The sequence below is a fragment of the Vanellus vanellus genome (assembly GCF_965231255.1).
Source record: "Vanellus vanellus genome assembly, chromosome: 1".
Lineage (NCBI taxonomy): Eukaryota > Metazoa > Chordata > Aves > Charadriiformes > Charadriidae > Vanellus > Vanellus vanellus.
Window position 1 is genome coordinate 123733631 of NC_138905.1, and position 19146 is coordinate 123752776.

At 45.2% G+C, this 19146-nt stretch overlaps 1 protein-coding gene across 3 annotated transcripts; it reads right to left on the reverse strand.

Moving 5' to 3' along the window:
• Positions 1-2596: 2596 nt before the first annotated feature.
• Positions 2597-15906, reverse strand: SIK1 (salt inducible kinase 1). 3 transcript variants are annotated; one of them, XM_082498838.1, is made up of 14 exons: positions 15799-15906; positions 15319-15552; positions 14379-14495; positions 11741-11804; positions 11376-11537; positions 10995-11119; positions 10757-10880; positions 9837-10060; positions 9446-9595; positions 8677-8799; positions 8194-8419; positions 7208-7483; positions 6431-6662; positions 2597-5646 (listed from the first exon to the last, which is right to left on the reverse strand). In XM_082498838.1, the coding sequence occupies exons 2-14, from the start codon at positions 15469-15471 to the stop codon at positions 5226-5228; spliced, it is 2397 nt and encodes a 798-aa protein (XP_082354964.1). In that variant the 5' UTR covers positions 15472-15552; positions 15799-15906; the 3' UTR covers positions 2597-5225. The 3 variants fall into 3 exon arrangements, with proteins under 3 accessions (XP_082354964.1, XP_082354965.1, XP_082354966.1); XM_082498839.1 differs by having other exon boundaries at positions 15708-15880; XM_082498840.1 differs by lacking the exons at positions 14379-14495; positions 15319-15552; positions 15799-15906 and adding an exon at positions 12199-14001.
• Positions 15907-19146: the final 3240 nt, after the last annotated feature.

Consider the following 19146-nt stretch of genomic DNA (forward strand, 5'->3'; position numbering starts at 1 on the left):
CCCCTGGCAGTCTGTACCAAAGACCAGCTCTTTCCTGATCTCCCACAGATGCTCTGCTAAATCCATAAACTATGACAGTGGATTACCTTTATCATTGATTTAACTGTCACCACTAAAAGTAGTTAGCGGTCATGAAATAAGCCAGCAGCCGTATTCGAAGCAATGTCCTCCCGAGGCACATATTTCCTTTTATTAGTTCTTAAATTAATTCTCCTTCATTGCATGAAGCGTGCCTTATTCTCACTTTGCAGGATGAGTAAAACGGAAGCACTGATCACTTTCTATCTCATGCACCATAATTTTGTACACTCAACTGCTCTCCCTTCTGCCGCTTCTTCTTTCCAGCTGACACAGGCCAAGATTACACGATGATGTCTTTCACCACGAGGAAGTCCTTTCCTCACCAAGGTGTGACTGCTGCTCTGGAGACAGCCAAGGAGAAGGTGGTGGGTCTGGGGACAAGTTATGCATGGCCTGCCAGAGGGCAGGAGGAGGGGGACAGGTGAGAATCCCTTGCTACCATGGCTGGACCACAGTGGCCACAGTGGCCTTGCTACCATGGCTGGACCACAGCGGCAAGTGCTTGGCTTGGTGTTGGCGCTCAGCTTGCTCCGTGCAAAAACAGCCGGTGTTTTCCATTGCTACCAGTCTCACATCTCCTGCCAGCTCTAAGCATTTCCTTTTTTAAAAAAATAAAAAAGAAACAAAAACAAGTTTTGATCATTCACTTTTGGGGCTACGCTGAACTTGTCAGCATCTGTTCCATCTGAAAGGGGGGAAAAAACACTGATCCCGGGCTGGGAAAGAAAGCAAAAGGAACTAGGTACCAAGTTGTAATGTGAGAAACAAAGCCAAGAAAAACAGCATCTCCAGAGATATTAAAGACAAAAACAAACGTGGTAAACAGGAGCAGAGACAGATTTCAGAGGAAAGGCAGGAAGACAGTGACTAAAGCACCAAGAGTGAAATAGTGTATACATGGAAACTGAGTCCAGAGTCCCAGGGTTTCTTTGTTCTTGTTTTTCCTACCATTTCACAGAAATCACGATGCTGTCAAGATCCCTCTATACCCAAGGGTCAGTGATGTCAATGAAAGTTGGTGGAGTTGCACTGATTTATATCCACTAAGAAACAACTTTCTGAGATTTCCCAGAATTACTGGGATTTAAAATAACGCCCTGAGAACCCAGTTGAAAACAGCAGTTGGGATTATTCTTAAACCAGGTCGTACTAATAGCTAGATTAAAAATAATTAAGAATACCTCCATTATTTTTTAATAATTGCAACTATTAAAACCTAACTTTGGATGGTCACATTGAAAACACAACCCTAGAAAAACATGTGCATGACTCTTTCTACCAGTTTGAAAGCCATGGCAAATGCATACATAGCTCTACAAATTCTAGCTCAGCAAACAAATCCTTTAGAAAGCAACATTAGGTATTACCTCTGCTACTCCCAAGCTTTTGTTTAACTTTTTTGGATTTACCTTCCCACCACTTTCCCCTTCCTTCCAAATGCGATAGGTGGATTGGAAAAGAAAAACTTCAGAATGAGGATCTAAATTAAAAATAAAATAAAATCCAACATTGTTCCTTAAGAAGAAAAAATCCTCTTTTTTTGCTGAGTGTTTGCCAGGTTAAACTAGAGTTTGCAAATATTTAGGGGTCCCTTTGCAGGTGAAACCCCTCCTCACCCTCAATCTGCCTGCATGTGTGGAATACAAAGCCTTAGATGACAGCCCAGGGCTATGCACATCGCTCAAAGGTGCAAAGGAAACACAGAGCGAGTGACGCTAAAACTGGGCAAGAGACCAAGGATCTGGTTCCACAGCCTAAGCAGCACAGTCAGGCCAGTCTCTCTTTCTCCCCTCTCCCCCTGGCATGGCCCCACAGGCCCCATACCCTCCTTTTGGCCATTCCCTCCCCAGCCCATGCTCTGTAAATATCATCTCCCCCAGCCTGAGTACCAGAGTCTCAGTTCACAGGCGGCTACCTTGGGTGCTCTCACAACTGGGCTTGCTGGAGCTGAGGTGCATCCCCACCAGCAGCCCAGGCAGCGCGTGCTGGCAGCTTGTTTAAAGCCAGCCAAGGCATCTCCACTGTGCAGGGCAGCCAGCGCTGCACGCGCATTCCCAGGCCAGCTAAGCCTGTACCTTTCCAGTATTTTTTTAATTCTCAAATTATATTTTAAAGGAGAAAATCCAGCACCCCTGGAATGTTTCCCTCCCTCTCTCTTCCCCTTGCTCTTTTTCCATCACTGCCTTAATCTGGCCGGGGCCTCTTTCAGATCAAGGTGACACGGATGGAGTGCTCATCTGGTAACAACTAAACCACGCTTGACCATTTTCACTCTATAGACCCCTCTTACTGTCAGATTTTATAACCCGATTACTACAGACTTGGGTTAGATTCAGACAGATTGCCTACCAGCGAAAGGCTCAATATCCCATTATCAGATTTGTGAGCCCGCCATTCCTCTTCATTTAGCATGTAACAGAGAGTGTCAGTGATGTCCTATGGACTTCGGCTTTAAAATGAGTCTTAACTGTGCAAGTCGCGTACGTATCAGGAGAAAATACTCCATAGAATCATCTGCAGGACAACAATTTTAAAACATTTTTTATTTAAATATTAAATAAAACACATTGACTAATCATTTTGGTGTACACCTCATTTTAACATAAGAAATAAAATGATTGTTCAGTCATGATAAAAAATAAACTATACATCTCAATTAAACCAATCACCTAATGTCTTTAAATACCCTATTGCATTGCAGTCTGCAGAACAGCACTGTCAAGGTATCTACAAAAAACCCAAACTTTAAAAATGACCTCTTTCTGCTCCAGCAATAATTCCAAAGAGGTTCTACAGCAATTGGAAAAGAAAAAAAAAAATACTATGAAAGTAAAGTGCTTGTCATTGCTCAGGACAGGAAACAAAAGAATCTGTGGCCTTTTGATCCATGGCATTAAACAAAACAAATATTGAAGAGGAAATTCTGTGTTTTAAGTATGTGTGCTACCCCTTATAAAACTAAAGGCAAAGTTGCTGCTTTGTGATGAGCTGGCTTCTTCTTGCCCTCCTCTCCAGCCATCTCCAATCTGGTTTTGGGTTGGTTTTGGGGTTTGGTTGGGTTGTTTGTTGTTTTTTTTTTGTTGTTTGGTTTTTTTTTTGTTTTTGTTTTTTAAAACCACTACAAATGAGCATGAGACTTTGGTGTTTTCTCTGCTGCAAGGCACCACTCATTAACAGAAATTCAACTTAAGCACTTTTCTCTCGCTTTGAAGCTTCCAGACCATGTAGCAGCAGTGGCAAGCTGGAGATGCACCAATATAGACACACAAATAAACACACAGATAAAGAGGTCGTTTATGGAGAGCCACAGACAGAGCCACATGACATCTTCAACCCTTCCTACTCCCACCAATTAACCTGGTCGATCTTTGGCTTTTTCTTTTTTTAAAAAACAAAACAAACAAAAAAGAACAGGTATCCATATTATTTGCAAATGCGTAATACTGCAGGTTGCATGAAGCCAAGGTAACTTGAAGGCACCCTGTGTCACACTACGGAGATGGGTCCTTTAAGCATTTAGACAGAATGCAGCTATTTTCTGACATTCGGATGGCAGCTTCCAGCCGAGCTGGCTCACTGTTTGCTCACCTGCTTCCAAAGTTTGCACACCCTACCCGACTCATTTCTGTAGGAGCACAGTCTGCTCTCCCCTTTATACCCAAGCATAACTTCTGTTGACACCAACAGAAGTCATGCTCTGCCTTGGAAGGGGAGTGGGGTTTATACCAGAAACACAATATAAGCATATTACAAAATATAAAAAATAACTAGTGTTATATAGTTTTCTGCTTCCTATTTATATACATATACAGCATTAAAAACCATACGAAAAAACACCTATCTAATCCAAAACTTCATTTTGCTAATATGCCAAAAACAAACCAACCAAAAACAAACACCCAAAGATTGTGCTGTTTTACTCGCTTTTAATACAGTTTTGTTCAGAAATAGCTGTACTCTGTTAGAGTAGAATTCTGTTCTAGCCTAAACCTTTTGTCTTTGTCAGTATATAATTATAACCTCAATATTGCACATTTCCCCAAGAGTCAGTTCTGTTTGGACCCTGATAATGAAATGCATAAAAACAATTAGCAGCGGAAATAACAATGTGCAGCACTAAGAAATACCCCTCAGGCAACTTTGTAGGCAATCTCCAGGAAGGCGTTTTAAAAAGAAAACCCTTCCCATTACCCCATCAGTACTAATGCTTCCCTCCTCAGTGCCTCTGCAAGAATATGAAAAAACTTCGCATTTATAGAAAGATTCCTAAAGATTATTCAGACTGACAAAATATATGCATGCGTGTATATGTATATATACACACATCACCCCCAAACATCCCTGCAAAAGACCAGACATTATGCAATTTGGATCCCGATATCAAGGGATACATTTTCAATAGATTACTTGCTTCTGTACTAATTGGAGGGGCTTTTTAAGCTTTTCCAGCTGACGTATCAAGCATGAAGTTCACAGTTTTCATTTAAAGTATATGTATCTGGGAAGTCTGGAATGGGGATTTTGGTTCCTTTAAATAAAATGAGTGTTAACAGGAGGAAAAAAAAAAAAACAACAAATGGCAATGCTTCCGTTTTTGTCTTCTATTAATGCATAATGCTGCATGCCACTGGTTTTCTGTTTATTTTCTTTAAAAGAGGTAATCGTCTTCACAAACCCATAAATGAATATTGTGAAAAAGGGAGGCTCTGGTCCCTTCTTTGAAAAGCCTCTCCCTGCTGTGTCACCATTACTGACAGCTGCTAATCTTGCATAACAGCAGAGCTGTATTGGTCTGACTTGAGTACAGTACCGAAGAGTTCTTCCCCAACCACATCCCTCCCTGTCCCCACAAATGCCCCACCCATCTTCCCCATCATTATTTTTCCTTTAAAAAATTCAGTTTCTATTCATATTTGTTCAGTGCAAGAATAGTAGAAGCAAAAAGACATACATATTGCTTGTTTCAGTTCTATAAAGTTGCTAGCTTTCTGAGCCAGACAGCCTCTTCACATACTTCAAAATTTATTGCTTCTGAGAGTCACCTGTCCACATGACACCAGCCAGCCATGGACCCACACCCGCCACGGAACAGTGGTGAAAGTTCTTCGCAACAAGAGCAGCGTGAGCTGTAGCAGCCGGTGCTCTCATTTGACCAGGACAAACTTCCCTAGCTGGTTGGAAGTCAGGTCCTCCATCTCACAATCCCCGTGCTGCAGAGTGACAGCTTCATAGCTTGGAGACTGCGCAGAGAAACTCTGTTGCTGAGAGAAGGTGGTGCCTACTGGAGAAATGTTGCTGCTGATGTACAGGTGCGTGTCTAAAAGGTGAGCTGCTGAGGACACTGGTGACACGCTGACACCAAAGAAATGAGGTTGGAGCAGCTGGCTGTTGCCAGCAAAGGCCAGCTCAAATGAGTTCTCTCTTTGTAGCTCTGACAACAGAAGAGAATTGGATGCTTTGCAGGTACCTACGCTATCAGAGGAGGGGACGCCATTTGTTGCAGATGTCTGAGAACTCTGGGGACAAGCTGTCTGGAGTAGCTGGTGATGCTGGAACTGGAGCATTCTGAACAAAATCCAAGGGTGGAAGAGGTTAATTTGTGCTGCTAGGATCATTAATGTTTTTCTTCCTCCTTTCTCACCCCTAACCCTGACCATAACTTTCCCCTTTATTTCCTTCTATCAAACCTCTCCTTACCCAGCCAGTACAATTAAAGCAAAATGACCATGCTAGGTCAACGTGTTTTCACTTGGCTTTTCCTCATGTTGGAGAGGGCAACTATCACCAGAAACCATTTGTCTGCTAATAATAGATGTTCTAGAGACAACGTGTGCAGATAAACCGGAAACTCAATTTTCCATCTTGCTTCTATGGGAATGAAGAGGTGCCACCACACATGACATTTGAGGCCACTGGAACTGTGCCTCCTTTGTGGGCTGTAACTTTTCCAAATTACAAGGTCTCACTTCCTTGCCATGGGAAAATTACAGGAGGAGGCAGAGGAGGAAAGAAATCATTCCCAAAACTAACAAAGAAAAACACAGCTTGCAATAGGGAGCAGTAATGTTTTCCCCCACAATACCAAATTGCTTCTCAATTCAGCAACCTCCAAATACTTGGACGTTGAGATTTTTAAGTGGAACTGCACGTCCTGTGTTACGTATGCCAGTGCAGGAAGCCACAAAGGAAGCCAAGCAGTTTATCTGCTGCCACACAGCAAAGATGGAGGATAGGAATCCCCAGTGACCAAACTCCACAACCTCTTTTGCTGTGTTTACTCCTCCTCGCTTGCCCCTAACCAAAATAAACCCCATGAAAACAGCAAAACTCCTCCCGGCCAGCTTCTCACCTCTGCTGCTGCAGCACCTCCTCCAGGAGGCTTCTTCCCTCTCTGCTGCTCCCACTGCTGCTGTACATGCAGGTGTTCGGCTGCGCGTGTTGAAAAGGGCTCATGGCACTCCTTGCTGCCCGAGATGAGGAGGACTGACACACCTGCCGAGCAAAGCCTTTGATTTTATTCAAGCCGAGAAACCCCTTGGCTCGAGCGTTCTTCCGCAGCTGCTGCCTAAAAGCCTTCAAGCCTGTGGGACATGAGGAAAAGAAATGCACTTTAATCCTCCTTAGCACTTGCCTAGAAGCCCAGTTTACAGATCAGCCTTTCTGGGCAGCTGCCTACATTTGCATGAGAACTGCGCTAGAAGAGACCATGACTCTTCAGTTCATGTTCACCCCCCTGCCTGACAGTCCGAGCAAAATTTATGAAATGGAACAGGGTTTGGGACAGCTGCACCCTTCTGTAGATGGACACATGCACAGCAAGAGAAACCTCAGAGAAATCATGATGTTGTGCACACTCGGTATTTTGGGATGAAGGTGGAGCCTACCATCCCACTCACAGCAGCAGAAATATCTTCACAGGCATGCTGAATCAGTATCTGAGAACTAGGGACCTTCCTCAGGGCATCCGACTCTCCCTCAGGGACGGTGAACACAAGAGGCAGAATAACCAGGTGGCTGGCCTCAGTGTAACACCAACATGGGCAAGCAAGTATCCCTGCATGCTACCCTTTTCTAGTGGCAGTTGGAAGGGTGCAATCCCCCAGCAATAAAGCAAGGAAGACATTACCTTGAGTTAATGAGGTATCAGATGCTCGTCTTCCTTCTTGGAAACTGACAGGCAGGAGAGAAGCACCTCCCATGCAGCCCTGGGCTTGTAACACCGGAGCATCAGACTGGGAAGCTAGGAAAGGTGACGTCATCCTAGCTGTGGCTGGGCTCCCCGTCATTACTTGACCTGCCAAACAGCTGCTCAGGGCCACTGAGCTGTCATTTGAAGATGAAGTAAGGCAGCTGTCTGAACTAGTTCCCTCTGTGGGGCTTGCAGAAGAGGAAATGACTATACCTACGGAGGGGAAGGAAGGAGAGAAAGAGCATTCCCAAGATGAGTACAGGAAGGAACAAACATGACATCAGAGCCTTCTGCCCACCTACACTGGCACTAATAGGCACCTGCGAGCTGCAGAGGTGTCCAGCAACTTGTGTTGTCACAGGGCTTGACTCCAGCAAAGGGTCATCAATGAATAACCTAAGTTTGGGCTCCTGTCCAGCCGGCAGGGCTCTGCCAGCAACTCCAGCACCACCAGGCTATGCTGGATCAGGCCTACAGAGTTTCTTCAGCACAGCATTTCTGATATGGGATTTTTTTTTGCGAATAGTTTTGCTTTAGTTCACGGGGTCTGGATGTGTAGCAAATACAGTTAGTGATGACCTTTTTTTTTTTTTTTTTTTTTTTTTAAAAAAATTCAGGCACTCCCCCCTCCCCCAGTACAATAGTGGAAACAAGCAGAGAAGGGTTATGTCCTGCCTGTGAGAATGCACTCCTCTAAAGTGATCTAGATGACATACAACAGTGTAGTGTCTGTTCCTTAAGTGCCATGCTTATTTAAGGGAAGACATACCTGTGGACGGTAGAGTACAGACCTCTTATCTGGGCCTTTCTATCCCAATCAAGGTAATATAAGCACGTACTCCCCAGGCATTTGTTAGCTATGGCACTCCTCTGTCCTTTTCCTCTAATTATGGACACCCTTCACCTCTCCCAGACTTACTTACATGGAGGGGCATGCTGATAGAAATGAGTGGTCACTTCGGCCAGTGTGTGCCTCCTGCTGGTGTTGCTAGGGATGCAGATAGGATGGTCATATGCCTTAATTTCATCTTCCAGCTCCTTCTCTTGCCTTACTTCTTCACTAATGGTGGTCTCCAGCAGGCTGTTGGGGGAGATGGACCGGTTCCGGAAGAGGCTGTTGAAGTTGGGATCCACGGGAAAGAACACAGGCTGCAAAACATGCCAGATCACAGACTGAAGGGTGTTTTGCTTATTTCTACATGACTTTTTAATACTCTTCACAGCCCAGTGGCATGTCTTCAGTAGGCACACTGTTTTAGAGGCTACTATGACACCATGCCCAAATGCCAAACAAAAGATTGGAGGGAGTCACGACTCCTGTTGTTTTGGATTGGCAGAACAATGAGGGGAGAGAAAAATTAAAAAAAAAAAAAAAAGTAACACACAGTTTAGTTGAGAACACCAACCTGTAACGGATTGCTCATGTCACAGTCCATTTCTGCCTGCAAGGATGGCTGAATCAGGCTCTGAGGTTGCTGGTAAAGCAGAGATGATCGCAGGGTTTCACTAGTGAGACTGTCCTGAGGCATCTGGAGAGAGAGCGAGCAATGCACAGAAGATATCAGATACACTGCAGTTCCACATAACTTTTCAGATACTGGAGGCTCAAGAAATTTCAGAGCCACCTTCCATGCAAGCTTTCTCCACACACTTTCTATGAAAATTAACAAAGCTAGTCCTTCAGTGCCAACATAAACACAAAACTCCTTCTTCTAAGTCAGGCAATTTCACTGGAAGTGCAATTTGAAAAGGCACACAGAGCACCCTTTAAAGGGGGTGGGGGTGAGGAAAAGAAAAAGATTGTCAGAAAAACACACAAACTGGCTCACAGATTACTTGTGAGGATCCTACAGGGTATATAACAAAGAAGTGTAACCTAGTCATGCCTAAGAGGGCAAATTTCCATGACAAGCCTAATATTCTGGCTCATTATTGACCTGCACTGAAGGCAGACTATTCTTTGGACCATGACCCACAGTCACTTCTTAGGAAACAGGCTGTTAGTATTCAATCAGCCTCCTGCTGAAGAACAGTAGGCTGTGTCCTATCAGAAGGCACCAATATCAGAATTGGTTTCCAGAAGCCTGACAGCTTCTTGTATTTTCCCATAGAAAGGGGCAGAAAAAAGAGAGAGCCAATGGACACAGCTTCCCAGTAAGTAATGACCTTCCTTACCTCAACATTGCTGATCTCGGAGCTCCTCGGCCTTTGCTGACGGCCAGTTGCTGGACGACTCGATAGCTGGCTGCTTCGATACTCCTTGAGGCGCTCCAAGAGCAGGTAATAAATTGCAGCAAAATGATTGTAGCTGCTGTTTTGCAGAGACTAGAAGACATTGAAAGGACCCTTGAATTACAGGTAACTCAGGATATAAGCAGCCAAAACTCATCACTAAAGGCCTCATAAGAGCATACTCAAAAAATAAGTAGAAATCCAGATGGGCAGTGAAGATTTTATTACACTGTGACACTGGATCAAGGCTAGTCACTGAATGATGTATATATGACCACACTATTGGCACCCTGGTAGTCACTGAAGTTGTATCTAAGGGGCAAGCACTTCTCACCTCAACAGTCCTCTGCCTGTCGATGCCAAGTGTTTGCATGATGCCAAGGACCTGCTCATTGTAGTCACCCAGGTTGGAGTTGTAGTTTTGCATGGAGAAGGACAAAGACTGCTGCTGTTGAAGAGACGGGTCAGCTTGCATCCACTTATGCTGCTTTATTTGGGAAATGGTTATTCGCTTGGTTGGGTCCACAACCAACATCCGTCGGATTAGTGTTTCACAGTCTAGATGACAAAGACAAACTCATGAGCAAGGGGTAAAAATAACAGCCCAGCCCCAGGTCACTGCTAAGAAACCATCCCAGCAACAGTGTATGATGTCTATGAAAATGGGAATTAAAGGTTTCTGAGGAGCTGATGCCTGATCTGACTACCAGATATTCAAAACAGCACAAAAGATGTCCACATACATTTCAAAAAAGCAACATGTCACTACAGAATTCCTTTTTCTCACCAGACTGTTGGAGCGCGTAAGAAACAGGGCTAAGCCCCACTATTTCTGATCTCCTTGACAGCATAGCCACACTGAAATATACCCCTTCTGCATAGTTAAAATATCTTAGGAGAACTACACTCATCTCAGCATTGCAGGCTAGTCTCATTAAAATCCTGTTTTCTCTCTTTTTGTGAGTGATTATTTCTCCAGCTAGGGTGTCAAGTATTTTTCTAATCCACAGAGATACTCTAAGAAAGGAAACTACAGCCTTTTAGACGCACCATAAAGCAGATCCCAGAAAAGAAAACATGTGCAACCAGCCCCTCAACTATAAGCACAGCCCTACAGAAATTATTGGATACATGAAGTCACAGTGATTATCAGCTGCAAAACCAGTCTCATCTGTCGTTGTCCCAAGAAGGAACAGGACAGTTATTCCTTTACTTGTAGCCCCTTTTCTAACATTAAGGATTTGAAAAAAGCACCTTCAGACATGAAGTAAGGGATGCGGAACCGCCCCTCCAGCACTCTTTGCCTCAGAGTTGGTAAATTGGGTCCATCAAAAGGCAGAGAACCACAGACAAGGACATACAGCACCACCCCAAGGCTCTGTCAATAGAAAACAGTACAGCATGTGAGTAACTCCAGCAGAAGCGATGATTTTGAAAGCCCCCAGACCCTCATGAAGTGTGAAATGCGATTTCTAAGGAATATCAAGCTCACCCATATATCAAGGTGAGGTCCTTCATATTCTTTGCCTTCAAAAACTTCTGGAGCTGCATAGGGTGGGCTTCCACACCAAGTGGAGAGGGGCTCTCCTGACTTGTAGAAGTTTCCAAAGCCAAAGTCTGAAATGAAGGTAAAAGTCTGAGGTAAGACATTGCTCAATCACATACTAATATTTCAAAACTAGTAGAAAATGGAGAGAAGGGAGCAAATGTATTGTTTTGTTCTCTGCCTATTCATTTAAGCTATTCTTTTTTGTCCAGTAACTTTTGTTCTATTTTCAGTTACCATAAATACATTTATAGGATCATCCTACGGAGACTGAATTCATCTACATGCCTAATGTTGTTTATAGAGTAACCACATATTTCTTATTACCTGCTAACTTGATATTCATGTTAGCATCTAGCAGAAGGTTCTCTGTTTTGAGATCCCTGTGCACTATGTGGTGGCTGTGACAATATTCCACCGCTGAAAGAATCTGCCAGAACTTCTTGCGTGCTTCACTTTCACTTAAGTGCCCATTGGAGGTCAGATGATCTGCAAGACAAAATAAGAGGCACTGGGTTTAGAAACACCTGGAGGAAATTTTTCATAATCCTGCAGGTGCTGCACTTGCTGTTTGACAGCTGACAATGCCAACCCTGGATTTTTAATCAGAATATATATTACTGAGTAATGACAACAATAAAGCCACAGTTTCTAAATCTAAAGAACTGTTAGGTCCATCAGTGAGGACTTACCAAACATTTCTCCATTCTTTGCAAACTCAGTAACAATGTAAAGCATATCCTTTGTCTCCATAACCTGTGAAGACACAAGAGGACATGCTTAAAAAAACAAAATGCAGACCTCTATTTTCATTCATTTTTCTAAGTGTATTCTCAAACATATCAGTTCAATTATTTATTTGTCTCAGCAGCTGGCAGTAAAGGCATCTAATTTCACACCACAGTGTTCTTTCCAAGCAAATTGGTAATGAAAAAGATAACAAATCAATGCTTATGTGCTTACACCATACAATGGTTTCCAATGCCATTGTTCTCACCATTACCATGCCACCTAATCTCCATAAGATAACTGATAAGCATTTCATACACTTCTCTGAATTCTTTTTTTGTTAAAATATGTGTATACAGTTTTACAATTCATTTGATATATTCTGAACATGCAAAGACACTTAAAGTCTATACAAAGTCACCTTTTTTTCAAGGCTGGTAGGTACTCAGATCAGGAGAGATGGCTGCAACTTGGACAAATCAAGAAGTACTATCAAATACCCCGCTCCCATTTGATGTTGGCTGGGGACATAGCAAGCCTCCCATGCAAGTGACAATAGGTTGCTGTTTGTGTAACGGCAGTTCTTGATGCACATCAACAACTGTCAATACATCGCCCAGCCTTCACCTATCAATCTAGTATCAACTTCCTTTGATACTTGTTAATTTCTTCCTTTGGAGGAAAAAAAAAAGAAAGAAGAACTGAAAACCAAACAATGAATGAGAAACGCTGAGCATTTCCAAATTCATCTTCAGTTACTATGGCACACCTTACAAATGTTGCATTTCAGACTTTAAAATACAACATTTCCCTGGAATTGGACTCTCAAAGAACAGATATTTTGTTTTGAAAGCAGAAGGCTCACAATAGGTTAACAATCACAAAAGCGTCAATACTACTTCAAAGGCTGTAATTTCCAGGCTCCTGACATGTAACCTTTTCGGAAGACTCTTGTCATCCCCTCACTACAAGTACACACAGACACAAAATGAAAATAAACAAACAGGGAGCAAAGCAAGAGAGGTTCCCAGTTTAAAAAACTGAAGGAAAGTGTTCTGGGAAAGTTGCCAGCTGGATGAAATTAAGACGCGGTGCTGAAACTAAAACAATGATGAAATAATACAAGAACACACACCCTACATTGGTATGTCATCTAATTCCATCCCTGCTTCTCAGTCTCCACCAAACAGGTAAAGCATCAGTTACAACAACAAAGAAAAGAAAACTTCACTGAAAAGAAATTATGGTCCACCACCAACGTCATTTGCTCCATCAAGTGAAGTGGTTCAACTAGATGGAATTTAACCTGCTTTTCTAAAAGCTTCGAAATAGTATTTTCACCCACATCATTCCACTGAAATGAAATCAACCGAACTGTTAGAATGCTTCTGTATACCCTACACTGCCCTATGGGCAACAATGACGTCAGATGTTAACACAGAATAATTTTTGTTATGATGGTTAATACTATAAATATCAAGCACTTCATGCATGTCAAGGTCTTTAAAAATAATGCCTTGCCTAAGCACCTGCCTTACTGGCTCTTCAGCCTCACATGCTAATTAAAACCTTTTTTTTTTTTTTTCCTGTTTTTTTTTTGGGTTTTGGTTTTTTTTTTAAGCTAACAAACCCAACGGTAAGATTGCAGCTGATAATAGTGTTTACTACTGCGCACGGACTTTCAGACCTCCTGCTTCATCCATCTATTCCTCTCTTGCCCCTTGCCCTTCTAGACAGCTCCAGACAGACTGCGATACCTCATCTTCTTCTTAAATCCACACAGCACTATTTAAGATGATTAAGAGGAACTCACACCAAATGTTAATTAGATTGAATATTTAGAATTTGCAAAGCAGTCCTTGCTCACTAGACAGACGTGATCCTGCTTTCTGCACAACACGTTAATTTGTTCTTACTGTTAAAAATACCCATCAGTGCAGAAACTGGAAAAAATCTAAATCAAAATTCACGTTATGAAATTCTACAAGGGGAAAGATATTTAAAGTTCACTTTCAAAACTACACAAACTGGAACAGAATAACCAAACAGGTCATTTTTTGCTATATTCCACGATACCAACATTTGTTGGCTTTTTATTTTCTGCTTAGATTAGAATTCTAAGTCTTAGATTAGATTTCTACTTAGATTTTCTACTTAGGTTGATTCGGTTTAATTGTTCTTGATTTTAAATCCCTTCCACTTATGGCAAACTCAACTTTTGCACTTTCTTCTCTGCTATCTGACATGAGTTTAAGTCTTCCTCTTATCAAAAGCACATAAGAAGTTCTAGTCCTCTAAACTGGAAAAGCAGAGGAGTTAGGAAAGGCAAGTTAATCATAGAAATTCAGATAATCACTTCCTCAATCTGGAACAAACTTGAGCCTAGTTTTAATTGTAAGTTTTATAGTGCATTTTGTCAAAAAGCTGTTTAATGTACCAGAATCTTGTTCAAAGAATGATGACTTTCAAAAAAAACAGGGTGTTTTTCAAAAAGTATTTCAATATGCATTCTCTCTGCAAATATTTGATTTAAAATCATGTGCAAGAGAAGAGCACAAGCATATCTCATCTGTGTGCTGTACTTCAAAGCTGACTTCTTACCTGATATAGCTTGATAATGTGGGGATGATTCAAAAGCTTCATTATCTGAACTTCTCTATAAATCTTCTCCAGATTGCTTGGGTCTAACCTTGTTTTGTCTATTATTTTTATTGCAACCTGCAGATTTAACAAATAAGAAAATAAAACAACCCCAGGTATTACAAAATAGTTACTCTTACTTTTAAGAGCTCTTAAAAAAAAAAAAATCACACACAAACTCACAAAATCCAAGTAAAGTAGCTTTTTAAGTATGGACTTGACAAAGCTGATTCTGTTTTTCTGAACTGCAGAGAATTCACGACAGAGCGTTTTCGTTTTTCTTTTCTACGTCAAAGGATTACACATAAGGTAGTGAACAGAACTGCAGAAATTAGCACTGGACAGGATTCAGTAAATCTTTTAATCCATCCCATGCCAGTGAAAAACAGATTCCTCTAAAAGACTATTTTCTACTGTAGTGACTGATACGATTTTGACATGCGCTAGAAATATAAATACGACTGCATGCCCATTAATAAATTATTTCTGCAAACAGCACTGCAAGTTCTTTGTTCTTGAAGCATACACATTGAATTAAAAACTTAAGACCATTGAAAGTCTTCAAAAGATCCTTAATTTGTTGGACTCCTCAGCGAACTAAGAATAATTCAACGAAGTTCCCCTGGCACTCAGAAATGTTATTTTTTTACATATTCTTGCTCGTTTTTAATTTTACACGAGCTCTGTCGAACACGCCGGGAAAACCTGAAGCTCCTACGAAGGGCCACCTCAACTACTGGTGTGCGATCAACACGGCAAGCGAAGCCCGACGGACTTTCCAAAGCTCTCTGCCGCTCTTTTCACCTCCAGCCCCGGTTCACTTCACGCTGCTCGCAGCGGCAGCCCACCGCTGCCGGCCCCCGGCAAGTTAACGGGGTTTCTTCACCCCCCCGGCACCCACCTGCGTTTTGGTCACTCTGTGCCTGGCCAGTTTGACCACCGCGAAGTTGCCTTTTCCCAAAGTCCTCTCGATATCGTAGAAGCCGACTCGCAGAGGCCGCTGCTGGGCTTGTCCGCCAGCGGGCACGGCGGCGTACTCTGACATGATCACCATGATTTAGGCGGGCGGCGGGCAGCGCACCCCGCGCCTAGGAGGGCAGCATCCGCGCTGCCCCGGGGAGGCGGGCGCTCGCACCTGCACGGAGACGGCACAGCACACCCCCGTCAACCCCGCTCGCCTCCGGACACCCCCGGCCCCCCCTTCTCCTCCCCTCACAACTCGGCGGAGCGGCGGGCTCTGCCTCTACCCCGACTCCGCAGCGGAGCCACGGCCGCCCCGGCTCCACTCACCCTCGGAGGTTCGCCGCCTCGCGCGCGCGCCCCCCTAACCGCCGCGCGTGGCCGTTGCCTGACCGCCGGGGCGGCCGTTGAGCCGCCGTACCTGGCTGGCGGGCGCTCTCCGCGGCTGCTGGCGCCGGGCTCCGCCGCCGCGGTGGGGTTGTGTGCGCGCGCGACGGTGTGCGTGAGTGCGTGAGAGTGTGTGTGTGTGTTTGTGCGTGCGCGCGTGTGTATGTGTGTGCGTGCGCCGGGGGGCAGGCGGGAGCACGCGGGATGTCCCGGCTCCCCCCCGCCCCGCTCCGCCGGCCCCCCTCCGCGCACACCCCGCCCTCCCTCCCGCCTCTTCCCCCCGCCCACCGCCGAAAGCCGAGACGGGCCCATTGACGTCACTTTGACGCCAGAGAGACGCGCGCCCAGGCGCGAGGCTGAAGGAGAGCGAGACACCGGGCCGTTGCCAAGGAACGGGCGGCGCTGACGCGCGCGCTGATGGAGCCGTCGCCCGGGAGACGGAGGGGCGGTGACGTCAGGGCAGAGGGAGGGAGGGGGCAGCTGCCCCCCGCCCGGAGGGGGGGGGGCAGGGGGGTGGGTGTGCTCTCCGCTGTCACGTGACGCGCCCCTTCTCCCGGCGGGGTCGCCCCCTGCCGGCGCGCCCGGCGCCCGCGTTAACGGCCGGCGCGTGAGGCGCCGGCAGCCGTTAACCGTCTCGCGGCCGCGCCCTGCCCTGCCGCGCGGGGCTTCCCTCAGAGTCCGAGGCCGCCGGCAGCGCGAAGCCCGCCACGGGCAGGGTTTGCCCGCAGCCGCGGTACCCGCTGCCGAGGGCTCGGCGGAGATGTGGAGGCTGCGGGCGCCGCGCTAATCCCGCATGGGGGTGGGGAGGCCCGCCGCCCCCCGCCAGACCCTCCTCAGGCCCTGCCGGCGGGGGTGCCGGGCTGCATCCCAGCTACCGAGACATCCCCTCGCTCTGTGTCGGAGCCCGCCGGGCTGTGGGGCCGCCGCCAGGGACTGTGCCGCTGGCAGCAGGGAAAGTGTGGCTGCAGCCCTGCGGGGGGGGACATTTTTTCCTAGTCCCAAAGCACAAGGAGGGCTGTGGCCGCCCACCCTTTGCACCAGTGCCCGCGGCGGGATAGTGACCCGCCTTCCCCCCCAGCGCAGCACAGGCTGCTGTTCCCGTTCTTTCCACGGCGTGATGGAGAGGAGCTGTAGGGGGGGCTGCCGCCGACCATCCCTTCTGGCATCCAAGACTGGGGCCAACTCGGTCTGGGGACAGCAACCCTCTGGGTTCACCAGATGGGCACAAACAGGAAGAGAAGTAATAATAAAAAGCCCATACATATATGTGTGTATATACATATATATATGCAGTCCTGGGATACTTGGGCAACTTGCGTGTTCTGAATACACCTGCCGTGCTATTATCTCTGGTCAGTCTGGAAGTGAAGCTTGGGAAGTTATCCTTTTGCATACTGAGTCTGAAGGAGGCTGTTTGAGATTGCACCTCAGCATCCTGCAAGTGCACAAGAGGTTCCTCTCAAGGTGAAATGTGAAGCGGCAGATGCACTGGGTTCAAACATGTGGGTCTTCAGCCTTCACGCAGCAAGCGACCAAAATGTTTGTACGTTTGGTCTCAAATTCCAGTTTAGCCTCGAAAATAAGTCTTGAATGATGTCTGCCACATCTGTTATTCAACTTTATCTTCTCTGTTAGAGTCAGCCTAGGCTTTTTTTCAGACAAGTAATTCTCCAGTCAGCAGTTGGGCTCCTGACTGGAAGACTGTCCGTGTTAGTCTGAACCCTTAGCCTGGCCGTCATGGCCAATGGCACACTGGGTGGTGACCCTCCTCTTCCACCCAGAGACACCATGCAAATCAGATTTGCTGGACTGCTTGAAATAAGGCAATGCCTTGGGTGAGGAGGTATAGCTTTGCTTCATGCTGAAGATTTCAAAGGAATCGGAAGATTGTTTTCACCTGTAGTTGGTTGTCTTCTTAAGGTCCATGAAAGACTTCTAAAGGGCTCAAGGGACTCACTATGGGAGGAAGGCAAGCTTTTTGTCAGTTTTTGTAAATTTACCCTACAGATGGAATGAGAAAAATGTGGTGCTCTGTATAAATCAAATTACATGGTATATGAGCTGTGTGTCATCGACACACTTGAGAGAGATCCATCGGGACATTCTAGTGAAGCAAGCAGGACTTCCTCCGCTTCTCTTATCTAATGAACTATATTGTTTGTGTTACCTGCCAGAATGTGGGTGCTAGCCCTTTGGGAGGCCAGTTACGCTGCAGGCTCTTTCTCCTAGAAACATGGAGAAATGACACCTGAAATTAACCCCCAAACTTTGTTTATCTTGACCATTGCACAAAACTCCTGCTGTCCCTATGCTTATTTACTGTGAGCAGGCAGGCTGGCAATCTGCAGGGCTTACATAGCGCTGGGAGAGGGCAGCGGCTTGCAGAGCTGGTGGCCAGAAGCCGAAGGACAGGAGCTGCTTACATGGAGGCAGCAGTGTGACCCGGGTCATGGGACTGCTATGCCATTCGCTGTAAGGGGGGTAATAGCATACAGCCAGCCCAGGCTATTATAACATTCAATTAGTGCTTACACAGTGCCTTGAATAACTCACATGAAAAGCTGACTTATTATTATTATTATTATTAAGCTAACAGTATATTCTCCGTGGAGCTCGTGAAGAGGAGGTGACGCACAAACAGCACATACAGTAGCAACTGCATATGAACAGTGCCCCGGGAGTTATAAAGAAAAAAATTACCTTAATAATGGTTCCTCTGCTGTGGTGGGATTTTCCTCCCTTTAATTATAGTTGCTGTTTTCATTTGAAATTGATTAAGTGTTTTAGGATGGCAAACGGAACTGGTCTTTTTAGAAAGAATACTCAAGGCAGCCAGCCCCAGCTAGGAGCATAATATTTTTATTTCTTTTTAAAGGTCTCAGAGTTTCTTTCTTCCCAAATGGGAAGAGGAGGACTGGATTTGGTGCTCTCCCTAACATCTCACGATTTTTCCATCCTGAGGAGAGGCGGACACCTGTGCCATGGGACTGCTTGGAGAGTGTAAGACCTCACCAGAGGGCTACACTGAGGAGAATCCACCATCCTGATTTTAATTACCTTCATTAGAAGGAAGAGGCAAAAAGAACAGGCAAGTGTTGCTACCTGTGGAAGGTACTTACACAGACCTGCAATCTCTGGTCTAGAGGGTGGGGTACTTATAATTTCTGCAGGAGGGAGCACGTAGTTTTTAAGAGTTACAACACTATTGTATGATTTATTGATAGTTAAATTAAAGACTTCCTGCATCTATTACTCTCAGCAACCTTTAGGTATTTCTCTTCCATTTTCATACATATGGGTCAAAACAGCTTCCAGCAGTGCTGCTCAGAAGTAGCCATTGCACAATTTTTGGTAATGTCATAATTACATCGTTTTTCTACCA